We start from the raw sequence: 20989 nt of genomic DNA on the forward strand, positions 1-20989 counted from the left end.
CAGAGTGGCGTTTGTTTCTGTAGTTTTTAATATCTTATTTTGATTTATTTTGAAGGTTCATTTCCTTTAGATTTTTACCTTTCAGACAGATGAAAACTGTGGGATTTCAAAATAAAAGCCTCCAGAGTGACGCTCAGATTCAGAGGGATATAACCTAATAAAGTATAATTATTCATGTGCAATTTTCTTCATTTATCTTTGGTTTAAATATAATAAAAGAGAAATGCCGTCACAATTTCAACAACACATTTGAACATTCCCAGTTTGCCGTCATTTAAGAGGCATAATTCTGTAAAAGTTCCAATTAAAGAAACTCAAACCAAAAGTTTGAAACTCACTTTTATAATTAACTTAACGACTTCATACTGATTTCTAATAATATTTCTGCTAGTGTGTGCCAACTGCTACTGTACCGTCCTCACTAAGGTGTGGGAACCCAGCTAGACAGTGAGCTAAACGTTCCTTTATCCGTGATGCAGTCTTTATTGAAATTCTGAAAGTCAGGAAAGTGAAACTAAAAATAAAACAATGAGAAATATAATTAGGTTCTACTTGGTTGGAAAGTTAACATACATCAACTAGACAAGCTAAGCTAATGACCTTGACATTCACTGTTGACTGCAGTGCCTAAACTGACCTGTAGCTAACATTTAGCTAACATCTTCAAAAAATCGTTTTTAAACCATTTACTTTTATAACTGCTTTTTAACAACATGAATTCGACATAAACTATGAAATTATAAATTACAACAAAGTTTAACAACATTAAGAAAGGAATACATACAAGTGATGCCTCTGCTGGGGCAAATGAGTCCGCGTTTCGTGAGAAGGAGCCCTTTCACAGCATGTTAACATTAGCTAACCTTGCTCCAACTAACTTCCAACTCCCTACTTCCTGTTTCTAACACTGTGACGTTATGTCAAAATAAAAGTATTCCTGCTAAATGAATTTCACATTAAATAAAAGTCCCAAAATGTTTTATATCCTACATCAAAATGCTTTTATTGTGAAACCATGCAGAAGGTCACATACCAGGAGCAGCAACTGCAGGAAAACGAACCGAAAAAAAGCACCAAATGTTTAAGTATTTTTCTATAATTACAAAAATGTAAACCTTAGTATTTGAAGTTTTTTAATTTGCCTTCATAGAAAATAAAATGTATTTGAGAATGTCGTTACATGGACTTAAGCTTTTGTGGAAAACTCTACAAAACCATGTTTACCTTTAAAGTATTTTCATTTGGAACCATCTTTATCTAAGTCTAAATGTTGCATCTAATTTCCATGAAGGATTAAACAATGGTTGTGTATGCCGTCAATTAAAGTTCCTAGAAAGAAAAATCTGCAAAAATTAATTGTGAGAAGTTAGAAATCATAATATGCATCTCTAATTTGCAGACGATGACTTTGGACTTAATGAGGGATAATATTCGGACACTTTACAAACCCTCAGTCAGCCGTCAAACAACTTTGAACCTTAAAAAGTGCAGCAAAAAAGAGACGGCAGAACACGTCGCTCCATCATCCTGTTTTATTCACATCAGGTTTGAAGGATTCAAGACATTTTGGATTCTCAGACATGCAGCCAGACTCATCCACACACACACACACACAATCACACTCACTCACTCTCTCTCTCTCTCTCTCTCTCTCTCTCTCACACACACACACACACACAGTGGTATGGTAGGCACACTGTAGTGGAGAGCTCAGATGTGTCGTCTGACAGTCAAAAGTAGGCACTTCTGAAGCAGGGAGGAGGATCTCTGTTTTTGGGGCGGCTGCAGTCACATCACGGTCCCCGGATCGAAAATATATCCAGAGGACATTGAGCTCTGATTCTGAGGACAGCTGTTGTAGCTCCATAAACCTCAGGATAGCAGGATCTATTTCCCTGTATTAAAGTACTTCAGCAGTTAATGCCGGAGGAGGTGCAGGGTCTCTGCTCATCCTTAATGATGTAGAGCTCGACGTAGTGTTTCTCTTTTAGGGAGCAGGGACTGACGGTGATGTGACGGCAGCGGGACAGAGGTGTTTCTTCAAGACGGAGCTGAGAACGACTGAGTTTAGCTCGGGAACAGAGAATCTGATGTTTGGAGTAAATCTGATGTCTGAAGTAATTAAGAATTTGTTTATTTTTTTTGCAACATTTTGAGAAAATCTCATTTATTTATATTTTTGACAAAATCTGAAATAATATATATTTTATTTTTAGAAATTCTGACTTTTTTTGACAATCTGAACAAAACAACACTTTGGAGAAAATGAGAAGAAAAAATAAATCTGCTTAAAAAAAGAGTCTGATGTTTGGAGGATATCTCACCTTTTTTATTCTTTAGAGAAAATGTGAAAAAAAAGTAAGCTTTTGAGAAAATCCGAAAAAAATCCAAATCTGGGAAAAAAATATGATGTTTCACTAAAATCTGAAATTTGGAGAAAAAAGTTTGGAGAAAATGTGATCACTGCTTAATTATAAACACTGGAATTTGAATGAAAAATAATTCCGTTAAATGTAGAGCTTGTTTTACCTAAGTTGCTGAAGTGTATTTTTATAATAAACAACAATTCAGTAAATTTAGTTGTTTTTGTTGGTCAACAATTTCAGTTTTAGCAACGTGAGTTTCGCCTACTCTTTTCAAATGTTATATTCAGAAAGGGATTTTTGAGTGTTGGATGAAACTGACCGCATTATTTTGCAGCAGTAATACTTTTTATGTGAGGTTTTCAGGTTCTCAGTTCTGGAGCTCCTGTTTTAAAGTTCCACTGAAGATATTTAAAACCTGCATCAGATTTTCTGCTCCGTTTCCAGTCGTCTGAACTCCACAGGAAACAAAAGGCTCCCGCTCTGATCATGCAGAGTAAATAAACCCACAGCAGGAGAACAGTAGTTTGAGTCAGCAGCTGAGTTTCATGCTTCATGTTCTGCAGTCTCATCGTTAAACAACACGTAGAAAAATCCCCTTCGCCTCTCCTTCATCGCAACCACTGAAGATCACTCAGCTGAAGAAAAATGCATAATTTAAAGATATCAAAAGTGTAATTGAAGAGAAATCCCCCAGATAGGAGTTTTACTTTGGTAGGGACAGGTCGTAGCTGAGAGTAGTGATGCCTTCACGGTCCTGATGTTTTAATTTGACGTTTTTTAGGAAGTTAACTCTTCAATTACACATCTTTTTGATTCCTCCAGGTCTCACATCGTCTGGATTCCCACGCCTTGAAAATATTTCTTAAGTATAAAAGTTTAAGAATCCATTTCCACCACGTCACCACAGCGATAAAACCAAAATCATCAGATGATTGGATAAAGAAACCGGTTGATTCCTACAGAAAAAGAGCAGAAAAATATTATTCCCCCGCAGCGGGTCATGTGATCTGAACCCTGGATCCTCGGCTGTGAAATCTGCGAAACCAGCGGCAGAAAAAAAATCGTTGTGCGTTGCTGATAAAAATCCCTTCATCCCTCCGACGCGTGGAGGAAAAACGTCCGCCAGTGTAGAGTGTTTCCAAGACGACAGAAAAATAAATTACCCGTCTTTTCACAAATATTATCTATACCCTTCACTCCCACTAAAACCGTCTCTAATAACTTACTAGCTTCTCTGTTGGATTGCACACAGTAATCAGCAGTTTTTAAGGAGGCTCTGTGTGTTTCTCCATAACAGTTCTTAAGGTGGAGCCGCTCAGGAAGCCCCCGGTTTTGTGTTTATTGGTCCCCTCCGGGCCTCCTCCACCCGAGGTCGTCCCCACTCTGTCTCCGGGTCAGTGGGTTGATGCTGGATGTCCCGTCGTCGTCGTCCTCCTCCTCCCATCACCTCTTCTGCTCCCAGATCTCCACCATGTTCAGATCGAGCCGGTCGAGACTCTTCAGCGCCTGCACGTTCTCCGTGTAGAACGCTACGTCCACCACCACCAGCCTGCAGACAACCAGTCCCATTTAAAACACACTGAATGCTAAAAGATTTGAACATTTCAGATTTTTTTTCTAAAGGATCATCTTTCCTAAAGTTTTTTCTAAATTTCAACTTTGAAAAATGTCCTGCACTTTTTTCATTATTCTAACTCCTTTTCCATGTGGTCCTTATCTTCTTCTTTTAAACATTCACACTTTATGTTTCACATTTTTATCCTTTTGTTTTTCTTTTCAAACTTCAGATTTTTCTCTCAAAATTTTGACTTTTTTGAATTTCCGTCTATTTCTTTAAAATTAACACAGTTTTCAAAATGTCTGGATTTTTTTCTAAATATCGACTTTAAAGAAATGCAGATTATTTTTTCAAAATTAGGATTTTTTTCCTACAAATTCAACTTTTTAAATTCTCACTATTTCTTCAAAATGATCACTTTTTAATTTTAAAAAATCTGCCTTTTTTTCTAACTTCTGACTGGTTCAAAGTCCTCTAGTGCACCTTATTCTGCTCATTGTCAGGTTCATATTTCTATTCATATATATGTGTGTTTTGTGCCTCTACATGTCTCCATGCTTTAATGTTCAGAAAGCTCTTTATGTTTCTCATACTGCCTGTGCTGCAGCACCTCTTTTCACCCTCTGTCTGAAACCAGAGCCCAGTCTGCTCTGATTGGTTAGCTGGCCGGCTCTGTTGTGGTTGATAGAGATGTCCCGCCCCTTAATCTATCACTTACAATGTTTTGAAGCTGTAGCCAATAGAAGCCTGACTATATTACTCAACGGTTCTTGGACCCAAACATTCACTTTTTCTAATATGTGGCATTCAAAACATAAACATTTTTATTATTTTTAGGCAGGAAATGATCCGTGATTAGTTCAAAATGTGTTGTCAGTCATTAAGTGTGTGCCGTTTACCCGTTCTGTGGTCCTCCATCATTAACGACCCCGAGTCGAGCGAGCTGCCTCTTCAGGTGTAGCTTAAAACTGGCATTAATCCTCAGGAACAACATCTGCACACAAACACAGAAACACACATCTGTGTGAGACTCAAACAAACCCGAAGACACTCAAACACATTATTACATTTGATTATTATACAAAGAAGAGTGAAGGGATTTCTGTCCGACCTGCGTCTGCTCTTCAGGAAGGAGCTCAGAAATGGCTTCGTGCATCTTGGCCATCTGTTTGCAGACGTTTCGGAAAACGGCCGAGGGCATCGGAGCCTTCACTTCATACTGAGGACACACACAACAACACACACACACACACACACACACACACACACACACGGTGATTACGCTGGCAATGACCTACAGTTTTACCTTGTGGACGCCTTCAATGCAAATGTTTTGACTTCATATTTTCTCCAATAATTTGAGAGAAGGTCAAACTTTATCGAGCCCCAGTGGAGAGAATGTAGTTGTTGCAGCAGAACAAACAGAATTACTTGCACTAGAAACTACTGTTTTTAAGAGCATTAAAGGAAATATTGAGTGTTCAGGATAAGATATAGAGACGGTATGGGATAAGCGCTTCAGTATAAGGTGAGATGGATATATTATATACAGTATAGCATTAAAGACATAACAAATATGGGTATAAATTGTCATGTAGAGTAAAGTAAACGTCAAATAAACTTGACCTCCACAGCGTCACAAAGATGGCCGGTTTAATACATCTCTATAAATCTACATCCGATCCAGTGTGCAGCTCAGACATGAGGCGCCACAAGGACTACACACTAATGTTTCCTAACGGGGATGAAACACTGAAAGCCGAGCTCACCTTTGATAAAACTTTCTCAAACAGACTGTCCATGATGGCCACCAGCTTAGCAGAGATCTCCGCTATGTGATCGTTGTAGTCCTGCAGAGGAACACACACACTCAGCCACGGGAGGGACGACATTTTGACCAAAACTTTAGATTTTAGAATAAACTTCAGTGATGGATTGTAACTGAGTACAAAATGGAGATACTTTTACTCCTCTACATGTCAGAGATGAATCTTGTTTCTGTTACTGTTCAGATTCCTGCCCCACCCCCCACTTCCTGTCCCGTGAAACGAGGCATATGTATTTGTGTGCGTTACCTTGGTGATGTGGTCGAAGTGTCTGAGCACGCTGAACTGTTTGGGCTGCAGCTTGGTTTCAAAGTGAGCTCTGATGATGGGAATGTACTGAACCACCAGCTGCAGGCAGCGGGAGGCTAATGCTACACACGCACACGCACACACACACACACACACAGTGAAAGTTAGACAGCCGAAGCAACACTTCGCATATATTTAGCATCTCCATTTCCAGCATTCAAAGCTCCTCTCTAGGCAGAGATCAGATTGTGTGTGTGTGTGTGTGTGTGTGTGCGTGTGTGTGTGTGTGTGTGTGTGTGTGTGTGTGTGTGTGTGTGTGTGTGTGTGTGTGTGTGTGTGTGTGTGTGTGTGTGTGTGTGTGTGTGTAGTGTTTCATACCGAGGTTTTTGGTGGTGATGGTCTTCAGGCCGACGACCTGCAGAGCACCGGCTCCCAGAACCAGCTGGCAGCTCCGAGAGTTGAAGTGCTGCAGAAACAAGAGAAGAAGAAACCGCTTTTAGAACGCGACGCTAAGATACCGGTGTGCGGCTGCTAGAGGGCTCCTGGTAGCACAACACAGGAAACATCACTTATAATAAAAACAACTTTAGGGGGTTCTGACCTTGAGGAGGTCCGACAGACGTGTCAGCATGTCGGTGGCGATGGATGGGATGTCGTTGACACACTGACAGTATTCCAGAAAGATCCGGATCAGCAGCAGCACCGTCCTGTTGATCAGATGTAAATGCATCAGACTTTAATTTCAAATGAAAACCATCATTTTGTAGAAACGTAAACGGCATGATTAGTTTTAAGTTATGAAACATGAACACTGGTGAGGTCACGAACCCGACGACGGCATATTTCTGCCCGTTGACGAGCAGAAACTCAGCAGGCTTCCTGTCCTCTGGACCTGCACACAGAGCAAAGCTTTAAAGAGTTCAGCAACTTGTTTACTTTTGAGTAGTGATATCTTTGTTGATTATCAAAGTGTGTTTCTGAACAGCTCATGTTTCCTGTCTATTATCACAATGAAAGTCAAATGCTAATGGTTCTACACAGAAGCCATTTAATCAAATATTTATGGAGCATTCTCCGTCTTCAGACAACTCAGTCCAGACCTCTTCTGGGTCTATTTATTAAACCCAACGAGCAACCAATAAATCCTATACTCCTTAATCAAATCCACCGCTGTATACATGTTGCATCAGCTTCCTTATTGCACATAAAGCCAGAGCGGAGGGTTTGGGAGGAGCTGGTTCAGTCAGGAGGGGTTTTGTGTACCTGGGATTTTGCGCTCTGGTAGTGTTATTCTTCCATCAGCGATAGAGTTCACCAGATCCTGGAACTCAGCAGGAACCTCGGCCTGCTTCCAGCGCTCGTTATCCAGGAGGAGGCTGCAAAACAACAAAGAACACACCATAAACACCAGGACACACACACACACACACACACACACACACACACACACACACACACACACACACACACACACACACACACACACACACACACACACACACACACACACACACACACACACACACACACACACACACACACACACACACACACACACACACACACACACAGAGTACTTGCTTGGTATTTTGAGTATTATTTCACAGAAATGTCTAATCTCAAAATGTGAGACTGCTCTTCTGTCAGCAGTCCTACAGCTGAGGTTGGTAAAGCATGTCCTGCGTGCCGGTATCTACATGCGTGTGTTGCTGCTGACCTGAGTTTGTTCTTGCGTTCTTCGTGGAAGCGGTGCACGAAGCGGTTGGCCTGGCTCTGCAGCGCCCCCCGCAGGGAGCCGCTGCGCCGGCCGCACAGCTCCTCCGTGTCCCGGACGAAACCCTCCACCGTCTGAGAGAGCAGCACAAACTCCGCCGAGCTCAGGCGCTCCAGAGAGCCGTCCTGTGGAGGGGATAGTGAATCTTTAGATATTTAATAATCGTGGTATCATGCAACTCCTCCGGGAGGCGTCGTGGTACCTTCGCCCTGGCGGTGAGCACTTTGACGCAGCGGTCGTGGCTGACGTCGGAGGCGGTGTGCAACAGCTCCTTCAGGTGGCTCATCACTCGGTTCAGCTCCATATCAGACGGCATCATGTTCTCACAAGACCTGAACACACACACACCATCAGAGACTTTTACACACACCTGAAAACTAGCCCTGATCACAGAATTTCCTGAGGGCAGACTGAAGCCCTCTTTAGTGAAACAAGGTCTGTGGAAACAAAAGCTTTACAGATTTCAACAGACAAAATGTGTCAGTAAGAACGCCTATGAGATTTCTCAACGCCGTCACACCCAACACTAGCCGCCTTTAGCTTAAGGACTTGAAGTCATGTGACCGTGCTGTAGTTCCTTTATAGTTTAACGTTAGCTTTTTACATCTGTAGATTACATTTACGCTTCAAAAATCATAAAATCGGAGATAATCCTGATCATTTGCCTCCCTTTTTTCTACAGTATTTCAAAATCAAATGGACCTCTACCTCTACCTTGTGGGCCGACCTACAGAAAAACATCATACCTGCACCACTCTATAACGTACCGTCTGAGTAAGGAGCAGCTGCAACCCAAACTGGACCCCTAAAAGTCTTGAGTAACTCACATGAAGCTCTGCTCCCGGCTGACGGAGGTCTCGGTGTACCCGGAGGCGGAGTCGCTGCCGGCTGCCTCCGCCCGGCTCTGCTGCCCCCTCACCCCGACCACAGAGCCCTGATCCTGGACCCCCTGCTGCTGCTGCTGGGCCTCGTTTAGAGCGTCACTGATGAACAGACCCTCGTGGGTGAGGTAGGCCAGCTCCGCCCCCCCCTGCAGCATCGCCAGGCCGGGAGAAGCCTCCTGAACCAGAGCGGCCTCCTCCAGGAGACGGAGCTTCTGCGTCGACGCCAGAACCTCCAGAACCACGTTTTTGATCACGCTCTGCGTGGCCTGACGCACAGCGGGGGATAAAAGACACAGTGAGTCATGTTTTAAAGGCTTCTCACAGCTGATTGAGATTCTGCAGCTGATTTAAACCCACCTTGATCCTCTGCAGGAAGAGCAGGAAACTCTCAAAGACGTTCTTCAGCAGCTCGAACCACTGAGGGAACGTCATCAGACGGATCTGGTCCGCTACCCTTCAGACACATTTTACACAAAGGTTAGAAGATCATAAACCTGTCTGTACATCAACTCTGCACATACACACTCTTTCTATAGATCCCTTTACTTGTAATCCAATACACTCGCTAAATACTTTTTAGAATACACTCTCTCCTCCTCCTCTTCCTGCCCGGTGTAAAGCATCTACCTCCATGGACTTTGAATGTTTGTGATAACTGAAGGATGAAGTTTGCCTTTATGTGTTGAAAATCATTTAAATATTTAATTATTACAAATTATTTTATACCTTTAATTTGATTTAAACTCAGTTTTAGATTCCCTCTTCAAGCATTTCAGTGTTTCTCAGTCTTCAGGTGGGAGTAATGATGTGGTTTCATTGTTTTGAAGCACTTTTATGCTCCAACACAATGAAACTGCATCCAATTCTTCAGCATTTCTGGCTATTTTCCCACTGTCTTCCACAAAAGAATGAACACTTCTATGCCGTGAAAATATTCTCTGTTGTTACTTACTTAGTGACCACTTCAGTGTCGATGTCTTCTATTTGCAAAACATTTTCTGCCACGCACTGAAAAACACAATCAGATTAAGAGCTTATAAATCAAACAGTCACTTAGTGTTTGTTCACTTGTCTGTAGTTTATCCTGTGCAGATGTTTTAAGTTAAATGTCAGGAGGTCGTACCTGAGAGACGATGGATTTCACCGCCATGATCATCTCCTCGCTGTAAATATCCAGGAAGTCGAGCTTCCGCTGCCGCAGCAGGCCGAACACCAGAGACTCCAGACGCTCCTGAAACACACACACAAGAGATGACACATTTATGAGCGTTCATCTCAACAGGAAGCGATTCAGACGATACGAAATGTGATTTGAGATAAATTAGGGTTCCTTCACAAGGCTGAAATCAAATGAATGAATCATCACAAGCAACACATCCATAATCACCCCACAGTTTATATAATGTAGATCAGGCTGAGCCAACTAGAAACCACAGGTAGACACTAAACTGATGCACAGGTGTAGCTAAAAGGAATGTTTTAATTCATTGAATCCTGTTGATGCTTTGATTATCTGAAAATATGTTTTATTTTATTTAAACACAATTTTTTTCAATCACATTTTGAATACATGTGTTTAACTTCATGAGCAACGGAACAATTGTCTTTAATCGTGCTTTTAACAATATGATTTGACTCATTTGACACATTATTAAATAAACCTCCAGGCCTAAACTCAAAGATTATTTCCTTGAAGAAATCAAAGCGAAAATTATAGATTTTTTTTCCCTGAGTTTGTTAACCTGCTTGGAGACCAGATGGATTCCCCACATGGGTACACATGTGTTCCTAATGTTTAAAACACCAACAGAAACCTGTGAGTTGTTCCAGTTAGCTTTCCGGGTCTTATCAATCTAGGTGAAACCATAAATCATCAAACTAAATGTTATAACTCCACCCATCTGACACTCCATGCACATTAAAACAAGCGCTCCCATGATTATTCCCAGACAAGATTTCGCATCAATCCCTGTGAGACATCAGAGCTTGGTTTGAGCAGCAGACAGGATTTGGATTTCTTTGCATGTCTGAGTGTGTGTGTGTGTGTGTGTGTGTGTGTGTGTGTGTGTGTGTGTGTGTGTGTGTGTGTGTGTGTGTGTGTGTGTGTGTGTGTGTGTGTGTGAGTCCCACCTTCTGAGAGGCATCGTTTGGTTTATAGACCTGTGATGGGCACAGCATCCGTTAAATACACAACAAATCAAATGAGGCTTTCTAGGAGCAAATGTCTGCGCTGCTCAGTAATGATGGTTTGGTTTTCATGGAGAGCTTTTAGCCGTGAATTGATGAAGCAGCTGTAGAGAGACAGGAAATGGGACGACATGCAGCTGAAGGCCACGAGTTCTACTTATAAAGGCTCAACCAAAATCTTTATAATTTGCTAGTTTAATATTTTCTCAATTAATCTAAATCTCCCCTGATCACATTCTGTACTCAATTTTTTATCAAATGTATTTATTTATTTGATTCATTTGATATTCTCATTTCGAGAACAATCGTAATTTCTTATTGAGTTTATTTTCTCGTTCAATTTCCTAAAGCATTATGAGGCCATATCACAAATCCCTAAGTAACTTCCTTAAACCTGCAGCTCTCTTTGACATACTGTATATACATTTGATCTGTTTAAATAAATCACATGAAAAGACGAGCTTCACTTAATTTCTTCTACCTTTAAACCTCCCATCTGGAGTTGGGATGAATAATGTCTGAAGAGGGTTTGTACACATCAAAACATTTTGGAGTTTATACAGGGGTTGTTTGTTCCTACCTTCTCGAGGACATGCGGCTCGTCCCTCAGGCAGCGGTTCAGGTCGCTGCGGGCGTACATGCTGAAGTCCTCCACCATCATCTTATCGATTAGCTTCTCCAGCTCGCACAGCTGAGAGCCCAGATGTCTGAGGGACAAAAAGAGAAACAGAGACAGACATTAAGCTGCAGTTTGTGTGGTGTCAATCTTCCTGTACTGAGGCTCTAAAGGTCACATTAAACAGTTTGATAATCATAATGCGACCCTGTCTGACAAACCACAGTCTAATCTAGATGCTGTTGTTGATAAAAACTGATTTGTCACTGCACTGCTTTCAATTTAAATCTCGTCATGTTCAGCCGCGATGACTTTATGTTGTTCTCACTGTGCTCACCTGTCTTTGACTAAAAATAGACTTGAGTTTTGGGGAAAAAAGACTAATAACAGACTTTATGTCAGGCAGAAAGGATATTAAAATACAAGAACATACAGTTTTTAAATCAAAGCCAGCTCAGAAGATCGAGAACTCCAGTTGTTCATGTTTATTTTCTCCTCTATACTTTCATTATAGCTTCTCAGCAACCATCAAACAGCTCAGGAACACTTTGATAACTTCTCCCAGAAAGAACAACAGCTTGAGTGGAGGTATCTCTGCCTCAATTAAGGTCATGTCTGAATTTTTATTGGACTGAATGTAAATGCTACTTGACACAAACCTGACAAACGTTCTCACACACACACACACACACACACACTGCACACTGGGCTTTTTGTTGACTGCAAACAGGGAAACAGTTACATTTGGGAAGATAAAGCAAGATAAAAATAATTCCCTTTGTGTTTTTTCAGATTTCCCCCCCTCACCTGAAGCTGTGGACCCCCTGCAGCTCCTGCTGAAGAACCTCCTTGGTGGTGGAGATGAGCTCCAGTGCTCCCACGAACTCGGAGGTGGAGAGCAGCAGCTGCACGGTGGGCTGCGTCTGATGCACCGCCGCCATCAGCTTCAGCTTGTTGTGCAGCTTCACGCAGTTGTTGCGGGTCAGGGCGGTGCGGAGGGCCCGCAGAGGCCCCTGGCACATGACCCGGTCGATGGCGGCGGTGCGGCCCCGCAGGACGGCCACGGCGCGCTGCGTGTCCTGCAGTCGGTCCTGCAGATCGTGCTGAGAGGACATGGCGTGGAAAAAGGCCTCGGAGCGCAGCGAGATCTGCCGGGCGATGCTCACCTCCACCACGTCCAGGTAGTGGCTCAGCTACAGGAGCACAGGTCAGGGTTACATTTCACAGAGGAGCCTGTGAGAGGTGCAGAGCGGAGGAGGGAGCTCACCTTCTCCTGCAGGAGTTTGGAGGACGCAATGTCTCTGCTGCTCTTCCCCCCGGCGCTGTTGAAGTGCGACCAGGGCAGCACGCTGTTGAAAGTGGACGGATCCTCCAGAGCAAACTCAGGCTTCATGAAGATCTGCACATTCAAAACAAACACAGTTATTACAAATAAAGTGTCTGAGCAAGTAGTTTAAGTGTGTTTCTATAGTACAATTACTTTCTAATTAGCACACACAGAGGGAATTGAAAGCTTAATAAATAAACAAAAATTAAACCCAAGACGAATTCTGTTGTGGGATACTTCACTGATATTGTTAATCTGATTTCCGTACAAATGAAATACCCAATTGTTCACATCTGAATACAGAGAGACACTTGAATGTCTAGAATAGGAAATATAACTTTTAGATTACTGTGATCCAATAAAAAAATAGAGTAGAGTAGTTACCTTCGGGACTTGTTCCAGCTCAGCTTTGGATTTATCTAAAAACAAAAGACACTTGGGTGAAAATGGAATAACGAATTGTACATCAGCCTGTGATTGACATTAGGCTTGGTGCATGCATAAAAAACACTTTATATTTATTGACCAATCAGAGGAGTTAAACGGTCTGTTTGAAGTTAGAATTGTTACATATTCTTGTTGTTTTTAGCTCATTTTCAGTTTTTTTACAACGTTATCCGTAAAGTGCCGGTCTTGGTATTGTATCATCTTGTGACTGTCGAGTGTTTAATGAATAAAGTTATTGAAGATTGAATTTGTTTATCAGATAAACACTGCATTGGTGTGAGTGTGCTCTTTGTTTGCTTGTACTCAAAGTGATGGGTGTTTCCATCGGCCGCGTTAATGGGCTGAGAGGAGGCGGTCAGTGTGAGTGGAGCAGCAGCAGCGGGTTAATAATTCATACCGTGGTTGGAGGCGTTACTGGAGACAGCTTCCACATCGTCTTTGTTGGGACAGATCGTCTTGCAGCGTTCGTGGATTCTTTCCCTCTAAAAATAAGAAAGCATTTAGGGTTTTTTGGATGAAACTCAACATCTACAGGCGTGTCTGGTTCAGCCTGTGGGTGGCGCTCTTAAGGTCACACTTCCTGTTCCAAATGAGAACAATGAAGCAGCACTTCTAAGGAATAAGCATCCAGAGGAACGTTTCACAGCTGTTCTTCTGTCTTTTGTTCCTTTGTCTGTAGGACATCATATTGAAACCGGAAGGAGGAAATGAACTCATTGAGATACGTGTTGATGTCAGGGACATTTCTACTAACTAAAGAGCTCCGACAGAAACTGAAAGACGTCAGAAAGTCTGAAGCTTATCTGAGGATTTTTTATTTATTTTATTTCCTTATAAAGTCACAAGGAAGTGAGTATAAAAATGCAAGTGATACAGAAAGTTAACAAGGAATTAAAAGCTGCTGTATGAGCAGGTTTCCGATTGTTGATGAAGCTTCATAAAGCATAAAAAGGGAAGAATGGAAAACACACACTCATAAAGCTGTTTATGATGATAAATAGTGACAGAATCCAAGATTACGTGAGGAATAAATGACTTGCATTGAGATTTTTTGATATTTTGTAATGTCTAAAAAGGGATCAGAAAGGAAAATCAGTGTAAAAAATAAAGTGATTTAATTCAGACGGTGCTGTCAGTTCAAAAACCTTGAGTTTGATTTACTTTACTAAAACAGAAATGTGTCCCAGATCCCCGACGATGATACTGTAGCCCCTCACCTTAATTCATAATGATTTGAACAAAACAGGAAACATATCCAGCCGAGCAGAAGGAGCACGTATGCCTCCGTGTTCGAGTGTGTGAGTGTTTCCCATAACGAGTCCATCTGTGGAGCTCCACTACAGCTTTACAGCACCATCAACAATAAAGGGAACAACGAGGTAAAAAGCTCTGACAGACTCTGGTAGAGAGCCGTTTTGTTCTTATCAATGGGACTTAACGTTTGGTCCCAAAATTATGTTTGAATATGTTTTAGTCTGCGTTAAACATAATATCAAAACCACTTTTATAAAGAGAGTTTGAAATTGAAAATTAAAATACAATTAATTACACAAAACATAAATATGCAAAAAAACATATATAATAAATTAGATTTGCAACAAAAAAAAAAGGTTAAATAAGTGAAGCTCAGAAGTGTGATTAACAGCCAGAGGTTGTGACACACTTTCACACAGAGTACATTACTATATTTAAACCCTTAGGCCGGACTCATTTTTGAATTTGAGAAGATATCACATCAACGTTTCATATTATTGATTTGAGGATTTTCTTTTAGTACATAGATGGATAGAATCGGAGGATGAAACCCTCTTTATTTGTCACATACATGCACACAGCAGAGCACACACAGTGAAATTGGTCCTCTGCATTTAACCCATCCTAGTACTAGGAGCAGTGGGCAGCTATTGTGCAGCACCCGGGGAGCAATGGGGAGGGGGGATTGGAGGTGTCCAGTGCCTTGCTCAAGGGCACCACAGCAGGGCCTAGGAGGTGAACTGGGACCTCTCCAAGTAGCAGTCCACTTTCCATATTTTTTCAAGTCTGTTCGGGGACTTGAACCGGCGACCCTACGATTCCCAGTCCAAGCCCCTACTTACTGAGCCACTGCTGGATATTCAGCTGTAAGAGAGAGCCTCAGATCTAAGATTTCCATTGCTAACAAATGCTTCTCTATAATTGTTGTGCACACTACAAGAAATAAATGACTTACAACTTGTAGACAAGAGGGACATCCTTCACAAGGATCAAAGCGTGATCAAAGCGTGATCAAGGCTAAGCAAGAAATCACTCAAATCTGAAATGGTTGTGTATTGAGCGTATAACAACAAAGAATAGAATCTAAAACCACTCCAACAGGATTTCTGACACACCTTCAGGGTAAGGTCAGGCTCAACCTGAACACCTAGGACATATATCAGACTGGGGCTGTACGTCTCTGATGTAGGTCAGCGTATTTAGAGAGAAATGTGATTTTGAATCAGGGAGAAGAAGAGGAACAACCAACCGTTTATTGACTGTATGGAAAATACTGCTTTTAAAATGCCAACAAATATGAACAGAAACTGAATACTTTGTTGGATTAAAACAGTTAGGAAATTACTAGATTCATCTTTTGTTTAAATAAATGTTGAACCTCCAAAATGAGGACGTTTTTACACATTTTCTCTGGGACAAAAGGTCTTTTCCTATATCGTCCATACGGGAGAAGAGGACTTCAGCAGCCAAAACTTTCCAGGTATTACTTAATCAAAATTGAGTGTAAGACAACAAAGAGACAAGCACTCTGTCAGCACTCTCCAAAGCAGCTAAAAGAAGAGAATGCTAATCCTTTTTGTGAGAAGTGGAAGTCAAAGTGATTTAAAGTCACAGATATCCTCTTTTACTCCGTTTCGAGAATATTTACATCAAGACAATATGATGCTGCGTTCACATAGATGTTGACTTCTGGGTGAACACACATCATTTGTCTCGCAATAGTGTAAAACAAACATTCTCAGCCACCTGTGGATTGTTATTTCTACAAATAGTAGTAAATATATGATAATAATGTAGCTAAATCTTTATATACAACCATGTAGAAACACCAAGTTTGAACAGATTACAGAAAAAAACGTCAACAAAGGCCCACAAACAAGTCACATGTTCAGCTTTAAATTCACGCCCTGCTTCAGCAGCACAAAGGTTAAACCTGTGAACCCATCCTTTGTCTCTCAGAAACTCCTGAATAAAAATGTGTGTGTGTGTGTGTGTGTGTTACCTGGGCCATCTCCTGCAGGTACGGTGCGAAGTGTTCCCGGGTGATGTTGGGCAGGCAGAAGGAGGGCATCACCTCCGTCTCTGCGAAGTCCAGCCCCCATGTCTTGGTGAAGAAGTCGGACTCCCGCTTGGCGAGCCGCGGGTCGTTCAGCGCCGCCGGAAGGTTCACCTTGGAGCTGAACACAGTCCACCTGTCGTGCTCAGCCACCACGGAGGGCCCGTCACACAGGCCCCGCCCCTCACCTGCACATGAGAGGAGTTACACGACTTTATTAAGATGCAGGAACAAGTCGTGATGGCTGTAACGCTCGAGCGTGACGTATGGTGCAGATATTACAACCCCACTTATTATTTTATCTACACTCTGACAGAGAGCAAGGAAGACCTTTAAAGTTGGTTCCTATTTGAGAATAAAACACAGAGAAGAAGAAGAAGAACAAGAACAAGAAGAACAAGAACAAGAAGAACAAAAAGAAGAACAAGAACAAGAACCAGAACAAGAACCAGAACAAGAACAAGAACAAGAACAAGAACAAGAACAAGAACAAGAAGAACAAGAACAAGAACAAGAAGAACAAGAACAAGAACCAGAACAAGAACAAGAACCAGAACAAGAACCAGAACAAGAACAAGAACAAGAACAAGAAGAACAAGAACAAGAAGAACAAGAACAAGAACAAGAACAAGAACAAGAACCAGAAGAAGAACCAGAAGAAGAACAAGAACAAGAACAACAACAAGAACAACAAGAACAAGAACAAGAAGAAGTGCAGCACGCCGAGAGCCAAACTTAGTGTCACTGGTGTGAATATTTGTTCACAGTTTCAGAGGAAGACAACACGATGCAACTTGAAGTGCAAGTTCTGTGATGAACTAGAAAAATAAACCTACATTTCAAAAGTTGAATAGTGTGTTTTCTGAGGTTAGATTTGGTTTGAGTTTCAAATAAAAATCGTAGTCTCACTAACGGTTATGAACTTCTTATGCAACAGAAACAGGGAGATGATCGATTATGGTATTGGCCCTGAGACGCTTAATAACTTCATCTAAAATGAGATGACACCTCAGGGTCTCGGATCGTTAAATTATTTTACTACTTTCTGACATTTGATCTTCAAATTGACAGATAAATAAGTTAATAAAAGCCTTAAATGTTCCCACCTGTGGGCTCCTTGGGGCAGACGTCTGGCAGGGAGCGGATGCTCCGGCAGCCAGGTGGGGGGGCGTCCCGCTCCTTGTGATACATCCCATCTCGGCCTCGACGAGGCACTGGGGAGGAACCGTGGCTGGAGGCCATGGCATCGGGACTCGCCTCCCGGGAGGCTAGCTGAGAGAGACAAACAGAGGAAGAACTGACTTTAGATACAGGAAAACACCATTAAAGGTTAATCCTTCGATATGTAGCTCGTCAGACTTATACTGTAATGCGTCAGGGCCATTTTTTAAATCTCTTAATCTACAACACAGTAAAACCGAAACTGATTCACCCTTTATTAAAATGTTCTCATTGCTGTTCTCTAATTTATTGAAAGTTCTCTAAAGTACAGGAAGTCACCCCTGTTCATTATGGGTGTGTTTTCATGCAGCTGCAGAAGGTCGAACCAGGACTGAAAGTGTGTGTTGCTGCAGGTTCAGGGTGGTGACACCGACTGGTTCAATAACAACTGCCACAGATACACAAGCTGTACACGACTTTATCAAGCACACACTTCTGAAAACTGTGGAGCTGTTTTTATGGATAGTATAACAAAATGAGGAGATTGGAGCACTTTACTTTAATAAATAGATTACGCCTGATGTATAACATATATGACTGAATTGCAGCTTATTATTTACAAGTAAACAATAAACAGTAAATAGTCTTTGGAGATACTTTTGGATTTCTTTCCCAAAAATCATAGTAGATCTGAAGATCGTGAAAAGGGTAAATATTATCATTTTTTAAGGGTTACACGAAACTGTAGAGTATTTAAAAGATCTCACGTTCAGATTAACAAAATAAGTATTTTTTAAGTCCATTGTATTTTCGGAGAATCTTATCGACTGAAATTAATGAAGCAAACACACTTAGATTACTTGACAACAGCTCCTTAGACTCAACACCGAGCACTGTGAGTGAATGTCCTGCTACATTCATCTGCTGTGTCTTCTCCAAAAACACTAATGACAGAGGAAGTGAGTTATTGTGTTTCTGCTTTAATCTGACTGCTCAGACTGCGATGTATGGTCTCTGCTGCTATCTGCATGTTCATGTGCTTGATCAATATCTGTACGTTTCTGTGTTCTGGCGGTGGAAGTAAACATCTCTCTGGGACAGTTAATCTAAATCCCAGATGTAATGTGTAAGTCATTAAAGGAAAGTCAACATATTTCCTCAATCTTATGTGTTTACAGTTCAGCTGGTCTGTGTTGCTGTAGAAAAGCCAAATAACACCACTTAAGAGTAGAGAAGTTCAGTGATGCCGTTTCATACATGGTAATATTGCTCATTTATACTACCTTAAGCCTTTAATCAAAACACTTAAGGTTAAAGGCGGGACTAAAGCAAATGCAGTGTTGCATGTCTATAAAGTTTTGGATGCTCACAAATGGAAGAACTATAAACTAGCTGCACCTTTACCATCTTTAATAACACTTTAATGATCAATAACTATAAAACACATCATATATATTATTCTAAAATGGAACAAATCTGCAGAATGACTACTTCTACTTTTGGTACTTCAAAGTATATTTTTATGAGAGTACGTTTCTACTTTTACTGGAGGAACATTTTGAATGCAGGACTTTCACTGTAACAGAGAATTACTGTCTGGTATTTCTACTTTTACTTGAGTTCAAGATCAGAGTACTTCTCCCACCTCTGATAAAAGGGAAATACTCAAAAACAGTACAAACACTTCAAATTTCAATATAAGGTCAACACTTTGGTAAATGTACTTACATTCCACCACTGGTGTCTTCAACAGAACAGGCAGCAGTAACAGGAGCTAGCCTGGTAGCTTAGCTCCCTTGCATTCACTGCTGTAGCCGTTGGCGATACATCCACTGAGCTGACTTAACGGTAACCAAAGACACACAAACCCTCATTAAACAATCGATGACAGGGCTGGTGAGGCTGTGAATACCCGAGGCCTGTGCCAGACGCTAATGCTAAAGCTAATGTTGTGGGGTTACACGTAGACTAACGATAGCAGCTAACGGCTAACACTCTGACAGGCGGAGGGATATGAGAGACAAACCGGGAGACAGGTTACACATTGCGGGGCTTCGTCCGTACCTGTCTTGTGAAGCACAGCAGCCGGTGTTTGTCCTCTTCACCATCACAGAACCACCGGAGGAACCGGGAGGAAAACACACACAGCAGCTGAGCCGAGCCAGTAACGTCATGCAGGAGGAACCGGAGGGGTTGGTCCGATGTGTTTCACAGGGCAGTCCGGGGGGTGGCGGTGTTTACCTCGGTTTGAAGAGGGACACTTCAGTGGTGGAATGCCACGAAGTACATTTACTCAAGTACACATTTGAGGTACTTGTACTTTACATTAGTATTTTCATTTTATACTACTATATACTCCACTACATTTTGGGAGCCAATGTTGTACTTTTTACTCTATTTATTTGACAGATTTATTTACTAATTACTTAATAAACTCGCATTTTGACACAAAATACGAACATTTGGTACAGATTAAAACATCCTAAATTATATTTAAGTAACTAAAAGCATAAGATTTGCTGTTTTCGCTTCAAAATAATTTTAATAATGTGTACTTTTAATCTGAATACTTTAGTTTCCTTATCTTACTTCAATACTGTATGCAAATGTCCTCTCTGTGGGACTATTAAAGGTATTCTGATTCTGATTACTTGAAATTGAGTATTCTTACAGTGCGTTAGTAGTACTTTTACTCAAGTGAAGGATCTGAATACTTTCCCCACCACTGCATTGAACGTGATATAATAGTATGATATGTATATTGTATACTGATCTTACTCATAAAACATGCTTACATTTGATATTCTGAGTCTATTTTCTCGACCCTTTGTCCTCTTATGGTATGTTTATGGGAGCTTTTCGAACTTTGTCTCAATGCTTTTCATGTTTTTTGTATTAGCACTTAGCATTTGTGCTGTATACTCAACTTGTCTTGAACAAATAGTCAATTTTGTTTAAAAAAAAGATAAATTCAATGAAATTAAGTAGGAGTCACAGAAAAAAAGTACAGAGTGTTTATCAAATAAAAACATCTTTATTTAATTACTGTAAAACATCCTGTTTAACATATGCAATAACAAAAATACAACTCAAAATTATCAACTTTATTTAAGTTTCAGGACCAAATTGTGAAATTCCTCATACAAGTAGCAATATGTTATGGTACTGAGAACTTAGCAGCATGTGTATTACATAACAAAGGACATTTCTATTCCAAAATGTGTTTTATTCAAGTAAAGTAGGGATAGAAACGATGGGAATGAGGGAAACAGTGTTCATGATAT

The 20989-nt window shown here is 41.1% G+C and overlaps 1 protein-coding gene across 4 annotated transcripts; it reads right to left on the reverse strand.

Annotated features, from left to right (window-relative positions):
• Window positions 1–1517: 1517 nt before the first annotated feature.
• vps54 (VPS54 subunit of GARP complex) lies at window positions 1518–19913 on the reverse strand. Of its 4 annotated transcripts, XM_063884578.1 has the most exons (25): window positions 19770–19824; window positions 19434–19546; window positions 17651–17816; window positions 16491–16732; window positions 13632–13716; window positions 13172–13206; window positions 12728–12859; window positions 12268–12653; window positions 11425–11551; window positions 10788–10817; window positions 9781–9888; window positions 9610–9665; window positions 9015–9111; window positions 8601–8923; window positions 7976–8105; window positions 7717–7898; window positions 7263–7375; window positions 6828–6891; window positions 6601–6706; window positions 6378–6465; window positions 6000–6121; window positions 5694–5774; window positions 5036–5143; window positions 4824–4918; window positions 1518–3915 (listed from the first exon to the last, which is right to left on the reverse strand). In XM_063884578.1, the coding sequence occupies exons 3-25, from the start codon at window positions 17784–17786 to the stop codon at window positions 3810–3812; spliced, it is 2952 nt and encodes a 983-aa protein (XP_063740648.1). In that variant the 5' UTR covers window positions 17787–17816; window positions 19434–19546; window positions 19770–19824; the 3' UTR covers window positions 1518–3809. The 4 variants fall into 4 exon arrangements, with proteins under 4 accessions (XP_063740648.1, XP_063740646.1, XP_063740647.1 ...); XM_063884576.1 differs by lacking the exon at window positions 19434–19546 and having other exon boundaries at window positions 19770–19913; XM_063884577.1 differs by lacking the exon at window positions 19770–19824 and having other exon boundaries at window positions 19434–19707.
• Between the last annotated feature and the right edge of the window lie 1076 nt (window positions 19914–20989).

This window comes from Eleginops maclovinus, chromosome 5 (genome assembly GCF_036324505.1).
Source record: "Eleginops maclovinus isolate JMC-PN-2008 ecotype Puerto Natales chromosome 5, JC_Emac_rtc_rv5, whole genome shotgun sequence".
NCBI classification, from domain to species: Eukaryota; Metazoa; Chordata; class Actinopteri; order Perciformes; family Eleginopidae; genus Eleginops; species Eleginops maclovinus.

Coding starts and splice junctions, on each gene's coding strand:
- vps54 (XM_063884576.1), bottom strand. CDS start 17,786: ATGGCCTCCAGCCACGGTTCCTCCCCAGTGCCTCGTCGAGGCCGAGAT. Junction 12,654..12,727: donor CCAAACTCCTGCAGGAGAAG/GTGAGCTCCCTC, acceptor GTGCTCCTGTAG/CTGAGCCACTACCTGGACGT. Junction 6,892..7,262: donor ACCAGAGCGCAAAATCCCAG/GTACACAAAACC, acceptor CTCTGTGTGCAG/GTCCAGAGGACAGGAAGCCT.